At 41.7% G+C, this 18828-nt stretch overlaps 1 protein-coding gene across 1 annotated transcript; it reads right to left on the bottom strand.

The window, feature by feature from the left end:
* Positions 1 to 138: 138 nt before the first annotated feature.
* On the bottom strand, positions 139 to 11038 carry LOC103250141 (cytochrome c-type heme lyase). Its single transcript, XM_008048738.1, has 6 exons — positions 10927 to 11038; positions 8444 to 8595; positions 6163 to 6311; positions 4734 to 4853; positions 2272 to 2358; positions 139 to 1640 (listed from the first exon to the last, which is right to left on the bottom strand). Exons 1-6 carry the CDS (start codon positions 11036 to 11038, stop codon positions 1442 to 1444), a joined length of 819 nt encoding a protein of 272 aa, XP_008046929.1. The 3' UTR covers positions 139 to 1441.
* Positions 11039 to 18828: the final 7790 nt, after the last annotated feature.

The following is an 18828-nucleotide window of genomic DNA, read 5'->3' as shown; positions in this document are numbered from 1 at the left end:
TGCCAACAGTTATTATTTTCTGTTTATAAATATGTGATTAACAGATGAGAAAATGGCTGCCTCAAGAAGGGAGATTATAGTATTTTGTAAGGATCACAAAGTTTGAAGAAACAATTAAGAGTAAAGTTACTCTGAAAAGATTTTCAAAACCTGTTATCAGCTTTATTTTAAAATTGCACATATTTTGAAATGTAGAGTTTAAAGTTGTTGGATTTTTTAAACTCCACACAAAACTGACATAACAATAACAAAGAAATCCATACCAGATTAATCCCTCAGATAGCCAATCTGGTTCACTAATTTAACGCTACAGTACTCAGGATAAATTCAAAGATTTAATATTATCAACTCTTTAAAAAAAACAAGTCATTTGTAACATGCTGCTATAACGAGAACAACCAATGTATAGATTACCAGTACAAAGAATTTCAACGGCAAACTTAGCTTCATTAAAACAAAAAATTAAAACTGAAACAGTGAGTTGATGCAAACAGTCCACATCTGAGAAAAATACTCATCTTGTGAATGTTAACACTCAGCCACATATAATTATGTTTTAGAGAGAGTCATCACTGGCACTGTGACTTGAGTCAGGCTCTTAAGGTCTGGAGTAAGCCAATTTGGGGGGGGGGGAGGCTCCCAGTGACAGAAGAAATGAGACTCAAAGTTGGGATAACTTGTCAAACGCCAGGGTCAGTGAGACCTGTCTCCTGGGAGCAGAATTACATATCAGAGCAAGAGTTAAAAGGTAAATATTTTAAAAGTTTTGTTCCAAAGCTCGTGCATCATCAAGTCACGGTGCAGTTGAAACTACTCTACAAAGCTCAGTCTGAAAAACATCATGTAAGTGCAAATTTGGAGAGCCAAGACACACCCTGGCTTTGCTAAGTGTCTTTTCAGTGTGCACCTTTGCATTTGGTTCAGAATCACAATTATATTGTAGGGACTTTAGAAATACTAGTAACTTTTTAAAAAGCATAAATAACTCTCATTTAAAATGAACCGTTTAGTGAAAATATGTGAACCAGTGAAAGCTCCTGGGCATCACTGCGGACTTTCAGGTTTTATATCTCAAGTATTCCTGAGAAAACAGTTAAGGAAAAAGCAGCTTGTGCCACTTTTTTAAAAGTTCTTTTTCAGAGGTTGTTCAGACTTTTCTAGATGAAATATACAGGCAATATTGCAGTTATAAGACAGACTGAAGGACTGCTTCCCACTTACAGTAAGTGGGACAAAAACATCAAATGATCTGCTATGAACTGCAAAGTACAATGTGACTCAAAAGTGAACAGTGCATAGTATCCTTCTCTAAGTGAAGGATGAAGTGTGATTTCCCACTTGAGTTCCCATTACATCATGAGTGACATTCAGTTTGGGGAAAATAGTTTAATGTATCTCAGAAAAAATAGTTCATATTTTTCCATCTCAAACAAAACAGTGGTTACGAGGTCCAGCGCCACCAAGCGACCTTCATTCTGTCCCATACTGCTGAAAGCGAATCCAAGGCTGGACGGACGTCCAGGATGGTGAACTGGTAGTCCTTGTTGACCTCACCACCATCATAGTAATCAATCACGTATCTAACTTCTGTCCCACAACGGTTGATGATCCAATCGTGCCTATCAAAAGGCAACTCATACCTGGAACAAAAACATGCTAGTGAGTGTTAAAATATTTGCTGTGTACTCAGTCCCAGTTTAAGCAATGAGAAAGACCTAGAAGCACATGCAAACACCTGCTCTCGGAGTCAAACATTTAATTAGGGAGGTGAGACTCGGAATCACACAGTGTACAACGCCAAGGGAAGATGGCACTGAAGAACTGTGATGAGTCCAGATCACATACATGACAGCTCATGTGTCTGGAGAGGAGTAAGGTCAACAGGAAAGAGGTTTGGGCCAGGGAAGTCAGCTGAGACACTGCAGAAATCCAGGTGTGAGCTAAGAATTGGAACTATGTAAGAACAGAAAGAGAGGAATGCTAAGTGCATAGACCCAAAGAGATTGAACACAGGAAGAGTAAGAAGGCAGATCCAAGAATACAGGAGACAACTCAATTCAACTCTAGGATAATTAAAAAGGAAGCAAGTCACTACATCCTAATAAATCTGCTCATAAATGGGCAAACCTCAGTGAGAGAAAGAAAGCTACAGCTGAATGTGGATTCAGTTTTGTAAAATGGCACTGCAATCCTTAGACTGGATTTTATGCTAAGACAAAAGGTGACCCTGACCTGAGGAACATGAATCTACACTTCAGCACTGATACTCACCCCATCCAGGAACGAATTCTTGCTCTTGGTGAATACTCTTTCGCTTTCCCTCCAAACCGGATTAATGATGGACCACAAGGACACTCTCTAGAAATTCCCAAGTAAGGAAAGCCTGTTAAAGTATTTTCTTTCCTTTGACAAAGATGATTTATTTCAATTTTTCAGCAATATACATTTTTCTGTAAGCAATTCACAGATCACACTTACAGAGAAAGGTAAATTCTAAAACAACTCAAAGAACAAATCCTTATTTGTTAAAAATATTTCTCTTTCCTTCTAGATTGGGTGCATTCTACTCTCTCCCCGTCCTTCCAGACATTTGCACAGATCTTTGCAGGAATCAAGAAACAGGGCCTTTTCATTAGGTACAGGGGGACAGGCACACTTTTAAAAAAGGCTTTAAGTATTGTATATCATGCTTCTTTTGGGTACAGAGCAGCTGGGGTGTTTTCAGATAAGAAAATCCTATACTGTTCTTTCATTTCAAACCAATGAACAGCCTTTATGAAGAAATGAAAACGATGAACTAATCCCTAGAAATGAATTGTAATTAATGTTGGACCAGTTCCTTAATAATTACACACAAGCTGAAGGATGGCAAGGTCCTGGCTAGCGAACGCACGCCCCTCTGCCTGCAGACCCTTGAAGAAAACTCCCTAGGTGCCAGCCCTCTGTAGGCACCAGGTACAGCAGCACCAACAAGACCCCCTAAGCCCTGCCCTCGTGGAGTTTACAATCCCCCTATGTGCTAGACAGATAGCTTTTACCCCAACAGAGGAGGTGGCAGCCAAGACATGAAGTCAACTGTCTTGCCAGCTACTCCCATTGATAAGTCAGGCTTCAGTCTTGATATTTCCCTCTAATGAAGTGGGAGGGAGAAAAAGTCCCAAGGTGTAAAGGATCCCCCACTTGAGGATTCATGAGTTACTTTCTTTTAGGAACTGCTCCTTAGTGTCTTTTCTCAAGAGGGTCACAGGCAAAGTAGTAAACTCAATCCAGGTAAACTTTCTCCGGGAGACCACAGCGTGGGTTTTTAGGAGGCCTACTTAGTTTTGACCGAACTCTGGAAAATGACCAGAGAGGAAGCTGAATCTGACAAATGGAAATTTCCTTTTTCTCCCTCCTTTTTGCTTCATCATCACTCAACAAGTAGCAGGCTGTCTTAATTAGAGCACACTTTCAACCTAGGTCTTGCCACCACTTGTTGCCCTCAGGAGCAAGCTAGGAGGGTGACTCCTGCAGGTCAGGGGTTACTGAGGGGGAACGTGGTTGCAGAGTTGTTCCCCATCACATGCACCCATCCCAGGCCCAGGGCCCAGTCAATGACACCCAGAAAGTGCTACTAACAGAACACCCTTAAAAATCATTAAGTGGATTTTAGACAAGAAATTGTTACATTTTGCAATTAATTTGAAAGGCAAACCACCGATTATGATATACTCTGGCTCAATCCACAACCATGCACCTCACTACACTTCTTAAAGTGGAGGTCAGAATCTAGTAGTATCAGCAGCACTCTAGAAACACTAAGTTTGGGTCCTACCCCAGCCCAACTAAGTTCCAACTAAGTCAGACACCCTGCCGTAGGGCCAGCATGCTGGGTTTTAACAAACCTTCCAGGTGATGTTGTTGCAACTAAGTGGGAGAACCACTGCTTTCAACAGGTTGAGGTTCCATCACCAGTAACACACAACTGCATTTACCTACTCTCCTTGAGAAAAAGGGTCCTGTGCTAGGCCATCTCTTTGTGTTAAGTCCTAACTGGAATTCAGTAAATGCTACAGAGGGAATAAAAATGTCTTTCCCATCTCCCTTGGGGCAGACAGCATTTTAGTATCTCCCTTTCCACATTCTCTGCTTTCAATGAACTGTGATATTCCTCCTACTGAGGGGTGGGGTCTGTCCCCTCTCCTTGAAGCTGGGCAGGTTCCTGATGCTATGGAACTTCCCAGGCTGGGTCAGAAAAGGAGATACAGCTTCTTCCTGGTGCTTTTGGCAATTCTAGCTCTTGAGACATGGCCACCACAATGTGAAGAAGCCAAAGTTGCCACATTCAAGAACTGTGGACAGGTGTCCTAGCCGACAGTTGGCACCACTTGCCAGATGAGTAAACAATCAAACCTTCAGAGAACTCTAGCCCATAGTTCTGAAGCCATCCTGACCACTGAGTCTTGGCAGCGGAGTTCTCAGACATTAGGGAGCAGAGACAAACCACCCCTGCTCTGTTCTTCCTGTATGCTGCATCCACCAACTCCACAAGCCTAATATAATGGTTGCTATTTTTTATACGACTAAGAAGGGTGGTCTGTCACATAACAATAGTCACTGGGACATGCCTGCTACATAAAATGTTTTCTTAGAATAAAAAATTATTTGAATAAATGTTAAAACTCTAGAGAGCTGATATGAAATAAGAAAGATGCTGGAAAGATTTTTGTTTTAAGATCTCAAAACATACTTACGCAGCATGAAGGGCTTCCCATTTTAAAATCTCCTTCCAAGCCTGCTCGTTATTCTGATTGTGAATTCTAATGATATTATACATATCTTTCTGACTGATATCCTCATCCTTCCACTTCCACCTAGGAAAGAACATTTGGTAAAATTTGACAGATTGTACTGATAATGCTCAAAAGTTAATTCACATATTTTCAAAAAATGATTTATTAAACATTACCCTTTATGAAAGAACTAAGAATGCTCCTTTTCTCTGAATTTAACAGATTTAAGAATCATTTTCAAGATTTACTCATGATCATGGAGTAGTACTATAATTTTAATTTTAAAGCTACTATATAAACACTGAAAACAAAGATAAAAGGTTCACCTTAATTTCAATGAATTGAGTCACAAAAAAACCAGACTTACAGAACCATTGACACTTGTTCAATTAGTAGGACCACTGAGTAATAATTCCCTAACTTTTTCTAAAGATTTTATGTAAGTGGTTTTTTGTTTTTTAAAAAAAATACCTACTACAGGCTGTGATAATTAATTTTATGTGTCAACCTGACTAGGTCATAGAGTGCCCAGATATTTGGTCACACATTATTCTGGGTGCATCTATGAGGGTGATTTTGAAAGAGAATAACATTTCCATCAGTAGACTAAGTAAAGCAGATTGCCCTCCTTCTTCCATGCACATGGGTGGGTCACATTCAATCAGTTGTGGGCCTGAATGAAACAAAAAGGCTGACACTTGCATGAGTAAGAGAGAAAGCCTTCTGAATGACCATTTGAGCTGGGACACGAGACTTTTCCTGCCTTTGGACTTGAACTGAAACATCAGTTCTTCTCCATCAACTCTCCTTGGTCTCTAGATTGCTGACTGCAGATCCTGTCAGCTTCCATATTCATGAGTCAATTCCTTAAAATAAATATCTTGGCCAGGTTCGGTGGCTCAGCCTATAATCCCAGCACTTTGGGAGGCCGAGGCGAGTGGATTGTCTGAGCCCACAGGTTCGAGACCCACCTGGGCAACTTGGCAAAACCTTGTCTCTACAACAAATCAAAAAAGGCAGAAGGATCACCAGAGCCCAGCAGGTCAAGGCTGCGGTGGCCGGGAGCGAGTCACTGCACTCCAGTTTGAGTGACAAAATGAGACCCCAACTCAAAAAATAAATAAATAAATAAATAAATAAATAAATAAATATCTTTCTGCTCTCTTTGCCCCGCCCCCCCTCCCGCCCCCATCTTATTGGTTCTGTTTCTCTGGAGAACTCCAACAAATACACTGGCTTTGCACTTATATTCTGATGGGTTTGAAAACTCAGTTGATTAAACTAACCATTAAAAATTTACTGTATGTTTGGGAAGTAAAAACTTCTTTAACATATTTTGTTAGATACATTTGACAAGCACATTTATATTCTATATAATATGCTCACTCACCCTTTCCTTAACATTGCATTCCAGAACATCTGCTCAGAAGGATAAACCCACTTTTTCTCTGAATCTGCTCTTGGAATAGATGACTCCTCTCTGACAGTAGACAATGCAAATGGCTGATCTGGAGCTGGTATTTGATTGGGTGGTGGCATCTAAGTAAATAAGCAGATTTTAATACTGGAGATATGATATAAAGTCAAAACAAATGATATAATTAACTACTTCCTGGAAAGCAATGCATCACACATAAAAAATCAGGTTGCTTATTAAAACTTCACACTTCTCAGATAATTTGACTGTTTTGAAGAATCAGATTACTGAAGTCACTTTTCCTCGTTAAGTTTTTATAAATGGTAAATAAATACTGCAATTGTATTTCTGGTCTCTTCCTCTCTCCCTTGAACAAATTTAGAAGTAATGCCACCATGGAATAAGAAGTAAAAACTAATACCATGATCATTAGGCATTTCTAAAAACGTCTTTATGACAAGCTTTTCAAAAATGACTATTCACTTTCTGAGGAAAAGTCTCATAGAATACACGTACAACACCACTTTCTTTTTAAACACGCTTGACGTTTAGATTCCTGCTCATGCTTCATCCTTTGGGCTGAGTACATTACAGATGAGGATTTGCATCTCAACACTGCCAGATGAGGTGGGAAGCATCCTTTCTCCCAGACATGTGGGCCAGCAATACCACCACGATAACACCCAGCCTAGGCCAGCATCTCTCATCCTTGGCACTAATGACATTTGGGGCTGGACAATTTTTACTAATGGTGGCCCGTTTTAAGCACTGTGAATGTTTAGCAGGATGTTTACATGGGAAGCAAAATTACCCCAGTTTGGGAATCACTGGCCTAGAACTCTTTGTGTTAGAAGTATAAAGAATTTCCTAGCAGATATGTTAGTTAAACATTGCAGTCACAACAAGACCCCTAGTTAGAATACCAACAGCAGAAAAGGTTGTGTGTGGTGGGCACTGCACTGAGTATCTGATCTGCATCATTACCACAGAGTGTTTAAGACAGGTCTGAGGTTTTTGGGGATTCCACTTTGGCTCTGCCACTTCCTAGCTGATGATGTGGGGCAAACAGTTTACTTTCTCACTCTCAGTTATCTTCAGTCCTAAAATGGGGACACTAACAATAGTGGCTGTACAGAGTTGTTATGAAGATTAAAGGAGAGAATGGAGGATGCTTAGCTGAAATATTTCATACATGGCCACAAGAAAAGTTAGCTGTTATTAGTCCTCTCGCTATATATAATGATCCCATGGGGTAGAAGTCTAGGTGTTTAAGATTCCAACAGACCAATGTTCTGAGCCAGTAGGCTATTGCAGATCATCTAACCCAGTGGACTACCAGGGGTGTTTGTAGCAATGTTGCCTGTCACTGCTTTTGTAGTAGAGCTAAGTAGTGCGACAGAAACCCTATGGCCCCCAAAACCAAAAGGACCCACTATCTAGCCCTTTACAGAAGCAGTTTGCCGATGACCTCTGGTCCAAATTATTGAAGGGCTGTGTGGAAGACAATCTTGGTGCATTGCCCCAAACTTTATTTTCAAAAATGGGAAGTAGGCCATAGTTTGTTGATTCCTGAGATAGACACTGCTATTGTATCCCTCACACCCTCTTTTCCAGGCTAAATATTTCTAGTTTCTTCAAACATTGTCTAGTTTACTAAAATTTCTATTGTTGATAATCCTGTGACCCTCTAAAGTATAGACTTGAGCCTGTCTTTCTGATAAAACATGCTACCATAATCCTTGATGTTGTCTGTTACAAAATATAGTGAAGCCACATCTACCTTGCCCTCACTTCTCAATGGGATTAAATTTGCTGGCAGCCAGGTGACACTGCACCACCCTAGTGACTCTTGTGCAAGCTGGCACCCAATTATTCCTGAAGAAGTCCCCCAATCTTATAATGTGACTACAAGTTTTTCCCAGATCAAGGACACTTTTACTGTAATAACTCTAGCTATGATTCTTACAGAATTTCCTATCTATCACCTAGTAACTCTCTCCCAAAAGAGAATATTTGGTATGATTTATTCCCAGTAAACTGATTCTGGCTCTTCATAATCAGTGTTTTCTCTCCCAGAAGCTCCCTGAAACTACACTTAGTAACACATTCTGGATTTCCACTGTAGATAAACTATCAAACTTCTTTGTTTCCAAGGACAGAAGAATCCATCCTAGTTGTCTGCAGTTTGTCTCGGGAGTCTGTACAAGCATTTCTGCATAAAAAGCTCCAGAAAGAAGAGACGAGCACAGATTACCAGATTTGAAGGATTCAGGTTCTCCTTATTCTCAGTTGCAGTGCCCTTGATGGGACACTCCACATACTCATAGGCACGTTCCTGGTGGGCAGGTACAGAATGTGTTTTGCTATCACAGGTTTGGCCAGATGGTTCTGCACTCACTGGACAGCCTGAAATAATCAAGTGTAAAAACGGTTTCACCACAAAGGCAGGACATCTATTCATAGCTCTGTCAACTGGGACCCTAAAGAATTGAATTTCTCACCAATTATTACCACCATAGGAAAAGTCAGGTTTCTTATGTTTAAATCTACCAAGAACTAAGAAAGTTCTATACATTTGCTTTTCCTCTGAAAAAGCAACAGGTACAGATTCTCTGTCATCACCCCCAGCAAAAATAAATGAAAAAAACCTCAGCGGTTGCAAGAGCATGTATTGTCCATGCCACGGTTTTAGTAACCTAGTTGGCTAAGCAGCTGGGAGCTGTTAAAGGCATCTAAGAGGGGAGTGGCCTCATTTCATGGAGTCTCCTTGAATTCCCATTCTCTAGTTCCAATCAAGCCCAGCCCCAATCAGAACACACCTGCAGTCCAGGCTTTTGTTACTGAATTCTCTCAGGTACAAGGGACAGGCGAAAAAATGAGTGGAGAAGACTTCACAAAGGCTACTGGAAAAAATCTGAATCCTACTGTTTGTGCTTGGTCACAAGACTAAAACAAGGCACAGAAAACCATTGGGCTTAGAAGCTATTCTCATCAGTCAACAAGAAGAGTTTAGCAAGAAAAGGAAGACATTAAAGAAAATATTTCACAACTCATACAGGATCCAGATGCCACTTACGAAGGCAGGTCTGAGCTTAATGAGATGAACAACAGGAAAGGCAGTCAATGCCCAAGGATCCAGGGTGCTGATCCCAGTAAGTGTGGGGACTAAGAAACTGGTTCATAGAGTGGACAGGCCCCTGGAGAACTGCGACTCAGGAAAACAGCTGCTTGTGTAATGAAATCCTGGTCTCAGGCAGCAGCAGTAAGTACAGAAAATACACTGAATGCTGTACACAAAACAAACTAGCTTCCTTTCACTTCCTTCCCCATGCCTCTCTTCCTAAGCCCTCATTTCCTAGTACCCCATGCATCTGCCCACTTTAGAAGTGAAGGGAGACTTGCTATACCTTCCTTCTCTAACATTTAAAGCACCAATCCTTTCCATGTCACAGATCCCAGATGAGTATTAGAAAGAAAATAATGATTATATTTTTTACATTATATAACCAGTAGCCACTTCGATCTTCAAATACTTACATGTGTCACTAATGTAAATAAGCCTGACTGATGGCTCTCCAAGAGAGACAGCAAATGAAATAAAACCAGAGACAGGGCTCTATGATCTCCCCGAGGACACTCAGAGCAGGAGCACAACTACTTTGTCTGATCTGTCTCAATTCTTCCTGTGGAAAGAAACTCCAGAAGAACACTGGATCTGCCCTTGTCCAAGGTCAGAGAATTTTTGCTGGCTTTGCCACTTACTACCTATGTGACTTGGAGCACAGCAATTATCTAAACCTTAGTTTCCTTGACTATAAAATAGGGAGAAAACCTACCAAACAGGATTATGAAGCTCCATCAAGCAAAGGATTTGTGTCTATTTTGTACACTGCTATTCTCTGTGCAGAAACAAACAAAACCCAGCAGTGCTGGGTTGGCACAGAGTGGGCTGGCTGACTGAGGGAATGAATGACTACAACACAAGCATTAGTACTCAGTAAGCACACCAGGTTGCCTCTGTCCCTCACAACTTACTGATTCAAGTCAACTTTAACATGAAAAATCTAAAGCAGACATGCACCAATTAAAAATGAAAGACAGCTTTCCTATTTTTACCTTTTTACCTAAAGACGGGACCGCAGGTCCATTAGGCGATGGTTTACTTTTATACTGGAGAATACCACAACAGGGATGGGAACAAGGGTTATTTATTAAGACAGCTAGAGCTACATAAAAGTTTCTCAACACTGGTACTCTTGACATTTGGCACCAGGTGATTCTTCGTTGGGGGGCCATTCTGTGCATTGTAGGATGTTTAGCAGGATCCCTGGCCTCTACCCACTAGATGCCAATAGCATCCTTTTCTCTCAGTTGTGATAACTGAAACTGTCTCCAGATGTTGGCAAGTGTCTCCTGCAGGGAGGGGGAATTGTTGTAGGCCCAAGTAAACTTTTTGGAACTGGCACTCATTTATGGAGTACTCACAACATTCTCAGGCATTAACTCAATTAATCATCATAACAGCTTTGTGAAATATTATCACCTCATCTTACAGATGAACTGAGGCTCAGAGAGTTTACTCATCTATTGTCACAAACCTCTTAAGTGGCAAGGTAAGGACCAGACTCAGGGTGCCTCACGCCGATGCCTACCAGCCTCACCAGCACACTATATTGTCTCTACCTTAAAAAAAGAATTATCTTTTGTTGTTAATATTCTACACAAAGGGTCGATTACCTTTCATTTTCTTTTCATGCATTGGGCATCCTGAAGGCGGAGATGCTGTCCGATGATCTGAAGCATTTGAGGTTTGAACTGCAACAGCAGGAGTCGATGGAGACAGACCCATTGTTGAAATTACACTCCAAGTAATTCTAAATTTCTGCCTGCCAACACAAAGAGATGAATGTTGATGCCTGCACTCAAACTATTCCCTTGTTATTCGTAATCTGGCCAACGTTTGTTCCTCCTCTTTGTCATCTCATGGGAATCTACCGGCCAGGGTACCCACTTTGAGAGAGAGCTTTCATGTATCCCCCTTTGGGAAATTCCGTGAAATCTATGCCAACCTCTGTGGACAAGTTCCTAAGTGAGATTTGGGGGTTGAGTGAGGGTCTCTCTAAGAAACCACGTCACAACCGGGAGAAACAGGCCTGGGTAGAGTTCCAGGGGTGGTGACCCCGGTGGGGGAGGGGGGGTTCACTATGCCCAGATTCAACCTCCCGTTTCCGGGACCTTCGCGAGGGGACAGGGGTCGGGGAAAGGTGCAGCGCATAAATGAGGATTCAAGGAAGAAAGGAAGGGACAGCGGAGGTCGAGGCACTGGCACAGTCTTCCTTACACCATCCCGTGAGTCCCATCTGTTCCAGCCCGCGGTCCCCAGACCAACCGGCCGTGGCTGGCTCGCCCTTCCGCACCTGAGTCCTACTCGAGGCTGCTCCGGGCGAATGGCCGTGCCTCTAACTGTGAACCCGAGCCCACAGCGGCAGCCACTCCTGCCGCTGCCGCCTCCTTCCTCGCTCGGTCACCGCTATCGCTGCGGTCACGGCTAGCGATCGCACGCGCCGCTACTTCCTTTCCGGAAGGCGGGACTTCCGTGCACGCAGGAAGCAGGGAGTGGGCTGAGGAGAGGAGTCGCCCGTCAATAATGGAGGGTCCCGCCCCCTTCACGCCTCGGCCTATAACCGTGCGGGCCCGCTCTCTGGCTCCGCCTCTCCAGATCAGGCGGATTTTTCAAAACGCCAGAGCTGTCAAGGAAAGTTGTCTGGTTCTGAGGCTTCCCTAGAGTTAAGATCGCTACTATATATGCTTTAAGCGGCAGAGGGAGTACTTTAGAGGTATTTTAAAGTTTCTGTTTTGAAATGTTATCCAGTCAGAAACATTAGTAGGTGTGCAGAACTTTGGCTGGTTCTGGAAATCCGAAAAATAGGACAGGTTTCTTGCTGCCAAGGCCTTCTTAACTGGGTGTGGATTTGAATGTCTGTTCTCTCATGATACTCTATTCTGTTACACCTCTTACACATTTCCTGTCTCTCCCTCAGCTGTCTCTTCTTTTCCATAGTTCTCCCTTCTCTCCCATAATACCCCTTGTCCCAAGATTTTTGTTACTCCCACAATTCTCTGTTCTTTTTACAATTCTTCATGTCTTCCACATCTATTTTTTCCCATATCTGCCTGCTTCTCCTACAATTCTCCCATTTCTCCCACAATTCTCTGTTCTACCCACAACTTTATCTCCTACCATTCTGTGTTCTTTCCCACAATTCTGTGTTCCTGCCCACAATTGCTAATGTTTCTTACCATTCTGTATTATCTCGTGTAGTTCTCTGGTTCTTCTATAAATCCTCTATCTCTCCCACAATTCCCCATTCTCTCTTACAATTTTCTGCTCTATAGCAATACTCAATCCTCTCAGAATTCTCTGTCTCTCCCATAATTCATCCTCTCCCACAATTATATTTTTTCTATTTCCAGTGTCTCCTCAATTCTTCATTCTCTCCCACAATTCCCTTTTTCACTCACAGTTCTCTGTTCTTTGCCATAATTCCTCATGCCTTCCACAATGTTTTGTTCTCTCTCACAATTCTCCACACTTGCGGTTCTCCATTCTTATACAATATTCTGGTTTTTTCATGATTCCCTAGTCTCAGCCCCAATTCCACATCCCTTCTCATGATTCTCAGTTCTGTCATGATACTTCATTCTTTCTTACAATTCTCCATTATCCCATAATTCCCCTTTCTCTCAAAATTCTCCATCTCTCCCATCATTTTCTGTCCTTTTCTACAATTTTCAGTTCCCTTTCACAATTTCTCAGATGACCCTAACTTGGTTCTGCAACTTCTGGGTTTTCCAAGATCAGGCCTAGTGGAGGAGGTTGTTCTGGCCCATTATCAGAGCACCAGAAGTGTGTGTGGCCTGCGCATGAGGGCATGACACAGAAGATAAGATTTATGGAAGAGCACAGCTGACTTTGCATGGGAGTGGCCAAGGTAGAAAGCAAGGGTGGGGTGGAGGAGCATGGCCCAGATGAGTGGTGTATGGTGCAGTGGAAGGGGCATGCTGGGAGGGCTCATGGTTGTCATGAAGGTATCAGGAAGAGTGTGGACAAAGAGAAGCACAAAAGACCAATTATTTGTCTTTCTCATGATTCCCTGGTTCTTTCACGTAATTCTCTAATATAGTACTTGAAAAAAAATTGTAATTTTGTACTTAAATGTGTATTTCTCTTACCCATGCATGGTTTTTTGAAGTTAGAAAATAGATCTTATTTAGATTTTTATCCCATATATTAGTGCTACTCAAAATTTGTCCTGCCATTGGAGGCCAGTTTTCACACTGTTGCCATTCTACTGTGAGATTTCACCAGAAAGGAGCTTTCACCAGAAGATAAAACAAGGCATTGCTTTCTTCATCAAGAAAGTCTTGCTATGAAAAATGTCTCATTTCAATTAAATTGCACTTAGTGACATAGCAGATTTACATTCTACTACAAGCTTCTTATCTCAGTGTGGGCCTCTAACTAGCAGTTTCTGGACTGGAACTCAAGTAGCACTGCCCTATCATTACAAGTCTAGTTCCTGTCGTATAATTGAGTGCTCACTGAAGCAGTCAGAATCAGATAATGAAGGGAAAACAGAATCTTGAACAACACTATTCATTCAATAGTATTTGTGGAGCATCAATGATGTGCCAGGTACTATGGTAAGTACTGAGAATATAACAGTGCTGGACAAACTCCCTGCTCTTAGGGAATTTATGTTCTATTACATGAATATATCAACCAACAAACAATCCAGCACAGAGAAATAAATAATTTCAGATTCTGAGAAATACCACCAATTAAATGAAACAGGTAATGTGACAGAGTTTGAGGGGTGGGAAGCTAGCCAGATCCATGAAGCAGCAGATTTGTATTTCTTGGGAGCTTGTTAGAAATGCAGAATTTCAGGACCCTCCCCAGAAACACTGAGTCAAAGTCTATCTTGTAACATGACTCCCAATGATCAGTATTCATGGTAATGGTATAGATTGAGAGCTCAGGTTACCCTGTCAGATATGGTTGCCAGCAAAGACCTCTCTAGGAATATTTTAACTGAGACTTAAATGATGATCAGGACCCAGTCAGGAAAATGTTCTGTGGTCAAAAAGAACAGGGGAAGACCAGTGTGACCCACAGAGTGAGTCAGGGGCAGAATAGTAGGAGGTGACATTGAGCTGGTCATACTATAGGCTATGGGGAGGAGGTTATATTTCTTCTCATTGAAATGTGAAGCCATAGAAGGTTGGGTTTTTTTTGAGTTATTTGATCTGACAATAGGGATAACTTATTTATCTCAAGTTTGCTCTTCACTACACTACAATTATGCTGGAGACTTTCACCTGGCTTCCTGCCAGCACTGCCCATGAACTTCACAGAATGTGGTCTGCTAAGGCCTGAGTACATCAAGGTAAGTTCCTGAGACAGCCAAGGGTCCCCTTTACAGCTCCTTGTTCCATGGAGTCTTCCAGGACTCACCATGTCTGTACTCAGAGGGACCATGCTTACATTAAAGGCCAGGGTTCCCTCTTGCTCTTGGAAATAAATGCCACTTTTCTTTAAAGGGATTATTGCTAATAGAGTTATAGATTGCCAGAGGTTATCATTCTGTTTAGTATTTTCACAACCATTGCAATATATTCAGAGAATATATTACTACCAATTAATAAGACCCAGGCAGATTTGTTTTTTTTTTAATGAGAGTCCAGAGTCTCTTAACATTGAATTAATTAAGTCACTGATTGTGGATGAGTGTCTATGTTGTGGATCACTCCCAACTTCTTATATGAACCCTAGTTTCATGTCTCCAGATGTACTCAAGGCTTCTCTCTTTGAGAAAGTTTCTCTAATTTATAGCTGAACTTATTTAAGACTGGACTCTCCTTGATACCTGACAAGGGGCTCTGAATGGGCACTGACAGGCCTACAATGGGGCCAGTGCAGAAAACTGAAGGCTATTCTCTGGCAAATACTAACAGGGAAGTGCTCAGCCTTTTCCTGTGTTGTGAAATCCAGCATGTATGAAGTTTGAGAGGAGATAGGGTACTGTGTCCCTCTCTGGCAGTGCTTCCCAGCTAGGGCTGATTTTGCTGGCCCCATCCTAAAGGTATATGACAATATCTGTAGACAATTTTGGTTATCACACTGGGGATAGTGAGTGCTATTGGCATCAAGTGAATAGACAGTGCAAAGGACAGCTCTAATAATAAAGAATTGCCTGACTCCAAATTTCAGTAATGCTGAGGTATAAAAACTCTATTCCGGGAAAAGAAAAGGCCAGAAATGCCCTCTCCTTGATGGCTGGCAGCCAGAACATGAGTTCCTACCTTCTCAGTTCAGCATATATATATAGAGAGAGGGGTACACTCTTCCACCCTCCCCCCCAAAAAATCCCAGAATTATCTTTTGGAGGGTGAGCCCCTAGTAGTACAGGATTCCTCCACTAGGTAAGTGTTCTGGGAACCCATCAGCATCAGTGTACCAGCTAGAGTTGTTGTGAGAGGCTGTGTCCAACTTCAGCGAATTTTTTTTAGAGATTCTTTCAATACATTTGCTCATTTCATAATGAGTGACTTATGAGTGCACCTGCCCACACTGTGCTGAGTGTTCAGCAATTTTTGACCGAAAACAGCATGACCCTAGTGCCCCACCCTCCTTATTCACCTGATCTTACCCAGAGTAACTTTTTGTTTCCCCAGATAAAAAAAGTCTTCAAAGGGAAACGTTTTGCCAATGTGGAAGAGGTGAAACAAAAAAATGTCAAAAGCACTAAAAGGCATCAAAGTTGATGAGTTAAAAACTGTTTTGGGAGCCGGGCTCGGTGGCTCAGCCTGTGATCCCGCATCTTTGGGAGGCTGAGGTGAGTGGATTGCCTGAGCCCGCGGGTTCGAGACCCGCCTGGGCGGCGAGACCTCATCTCTACAATAAATAAAAAAATCAGCTGGGCGTGGTAGCGCATGCCTGTAATTCCGGCTACTTGGAAGGCTGAGGCGGAAGGATCGCCGGAGCCCAACAGGTGGAGGCTGCGGTGGCCGGGAGCGGCCACTGCACTCCAGTCTGGGCGACAGAGTGAGACTCCAACTCAAAAAAACAAAAACAAAAAAAACCAAAACTGTTTTGAGCAGTGGAAAAGTGTCTCAATAGGCGTATTGCATCCAACAGAGTACTTTGAAGGTGACTGTAGTTTAAACATGTAAACATGTATACAATTTTTTATAAATAAATTCTGGGGTTTTTGGGTCCCTCCTCATCTGTGTGTGTGTGTGTGTGTGTGTGTGTGTGTGTGTGTGTGTGTGCACTAAATAGCTATGTTGGGACGATTTAATCCCTTCTTTCTACCCAAAACAACACACACAATCATTCTATGCTGAAATGGGGGGAAAAAACTCACTATTATGCAGTAATAAAAACTATTTTTAGCATGTTAAACGAACACATTATATTATATGTCTTCAAATTTCTCTTCAAATGGGTCCACTTTGCAACTTGGAGCAAATTGGTTGACTATTGTTACTCAGGGTTTGAAGTTTTGTCATAGATTTTTTAAATTGAGAAATTTTTTTTCCAGGAAAATCCAAATGTCAGTGGCATTAAATAACAGTGGGTTTTAACCAGTACCATAATGGGCAGGCAACTATCATTATTATTATTATTTTGCTGATCCAGCTGTTGCCACAATTGGGCCTTTTTGAGTCACCAGATTTAATATGGTGGGCTGAAAAAGATAGGAGTAGCACTGGTAAGAATGGGTGAAATGAACTTACTCTAGAGAGAAACTCTGGAGAGCCATGTGAGTCACCACCCACCCAGGCAGGAGACATTAGTATAGTCTTGCCTGGAGGAGTAGGGGATTTAATCTTTTCTTCCCTGTGAGAATAATTAGTAGTGGATATGATTTGCTTATGTTTACCGATGTTAGAGAGAAATGATGGAACCATGGGGTTATGTTAATAGAATTTCCAGTGGATATTGAATTTGCCTTTCATTTTTAGAAACATAAACTGCAATCAAAGACCTTCCAACATACTTTTTCTTTTGAAGGGATGAAGCATGGTAAACTATGGTTATCTGAAATTGTCATTGACATTTTACTTCAGAGAGAGAGAGAGAGAGAGAGAGAGTATGACTGAGAGAGAAAGAGACAGAGACAGAGACAGAGGCAGACAAACATAAGAAACAGAAGAAAAACCCAAACCTTGCTGCATTCTGATTATATCTTTTAAATATTTGTATGAATAAGTCTACATTTAGAGTCTGTGTATATACATAGAGAGAAAGTTGAGGTAAAGTGCATAAGAAGAGAGGAGTAAACAAAATGGCTGCTGATTTCGAGAAATATATAAGTTTAGGGGCAAGATTAGTTGAGTGTTAGACACATCACAGTTGAGAAGACGATGGTTATCTAGACAGGGAAATCCAAGAAGCAGTTCAGAACACAGAATTAGAACTCAGGAAAGATCTAGTTGCAGATAAGGAAATGTAAGTCATCAGGTATGGTTGGATGTTAAAGCCACAAGAATAAATGGTAACATCCTTCAAGGCTTTTGATTTTCTTTGTTCTCATTCCATATTTACTAAAGAACTTTCTAACTTTAGTTTGGCTTCCCTATTAGGAAGAAAATGCTTGACTAGCCAACCTAAATATATTCCTTTCTCCTTGGCAGTTTTATTTCTTACTGTAAGCACTGTGAATTAATAAATTGGAAAGAAGATAAGTGAAAATGGAAGGAAAGTCAAGAAGGCGAGGCATGAGTGACTTAGAGGAAGGAGGGAAAGGCTCTCTGGAGTGGTTTGGACTCACTCTAAAGTCAGATTGAGGAATTAAAGCCACAAAAGAAAAGTTGACAAACCATTCTCTACCACCACCACACGAAATCCAGTTTTCCAAGAAATGTGCTTTGGGGGTTATTAAAATTCATATTTTAATTCTTGAATCCTGGTAGGTACAGATGTTTGTGATATTATTCTATTGCATGGCTTCCCTATGCACTAAAGCCTAAAGATAAACAGGGTCTACATGCAGAGTTATTAGTAGAAATATTTAAAGGATATAATCAGCATGTAGCAAAGGTTTGGGCTTTTCTTCTCTCTCTCTCTCTCTCTCTCTCTCTCTCTCACACACACACACACACACACACACACACACACACACACACACACACACACAACAATAGCAATATAAGGTTTTGCATCCAAAGATGTATTTTCCAAATGATAAACCATGAACTAAATAGTTAACATAAAAGCTAAACTATCATACCCTTGCCCTTCTGCTCTGGGGGCTGTCTGCCAGTTTGCTCAGGGTTCCTGTCCGGTTGCACCTCCCCGGGGGTTACAACAGAGGCAGTTGTAAGCCTAAAGCAGGGGTTATGTTAAGGGGGTCTTTTGTCCCCAGATCTCTGTCTCACCATCTGTAACAGGGTTCTCCAGAGAAATGGAACCCATAGGGGGTATGTGTTTTTAAAGGAATTTCAAGTAATTGGCTCACACGATTGTGGAGGCTGGCAACTGTGAAATCTGCAGGGCAGGCTGGCAGGCAATTTCCTGAGCTCCTGCCATGGGCTGGATAGAATGCCAGTCTCTGAGACTGTGGGATTAGG

This window comes from Carlito syrichta, unplaced genomic scaffold, assembly GCF_000164805.1.
Source record: "Carlito syrichta isolate Samal-C Ts95f unplaced genomic scaffold, Tarsius_syrichta-2.0.1 Scaffold48748, whole genome shotgun sequence".
Taxonomy (NCBI): domain Eukaryota; kingdom Metazoa; phylum Chordata; class Mammalia; order Primates; family Tarsiidae; genus Carlito; species Carlito syrichta.
This window is presented reverse-complemented; position numbering and strand designations above follow the sequence as displayed.

Coding starts and splice junctions, on each gene's coding strand:
- LOC103250141 (XM_008048738.1), bottom strand. CDS start 11,038: ATGGGTCTGTCTCCATCGACTCCTGCTGTTGCAGTTCAAACCTCAAAT. Junction 4,854..6,162: donor AATGCAATGTTAAGGAAAGG/GTGAGTGAGCAT, acceptor GTTCTTTCCTAG/GTGGAAGTGGAAGGATGAGG. Junction 2,359..4,733: donor TGGGAAGCCCTTCATGCTGC/GTAAGTATGTTT, acceptor GGGAATTTCTAG/AGAGTGTCCTTGTGGTCCAT.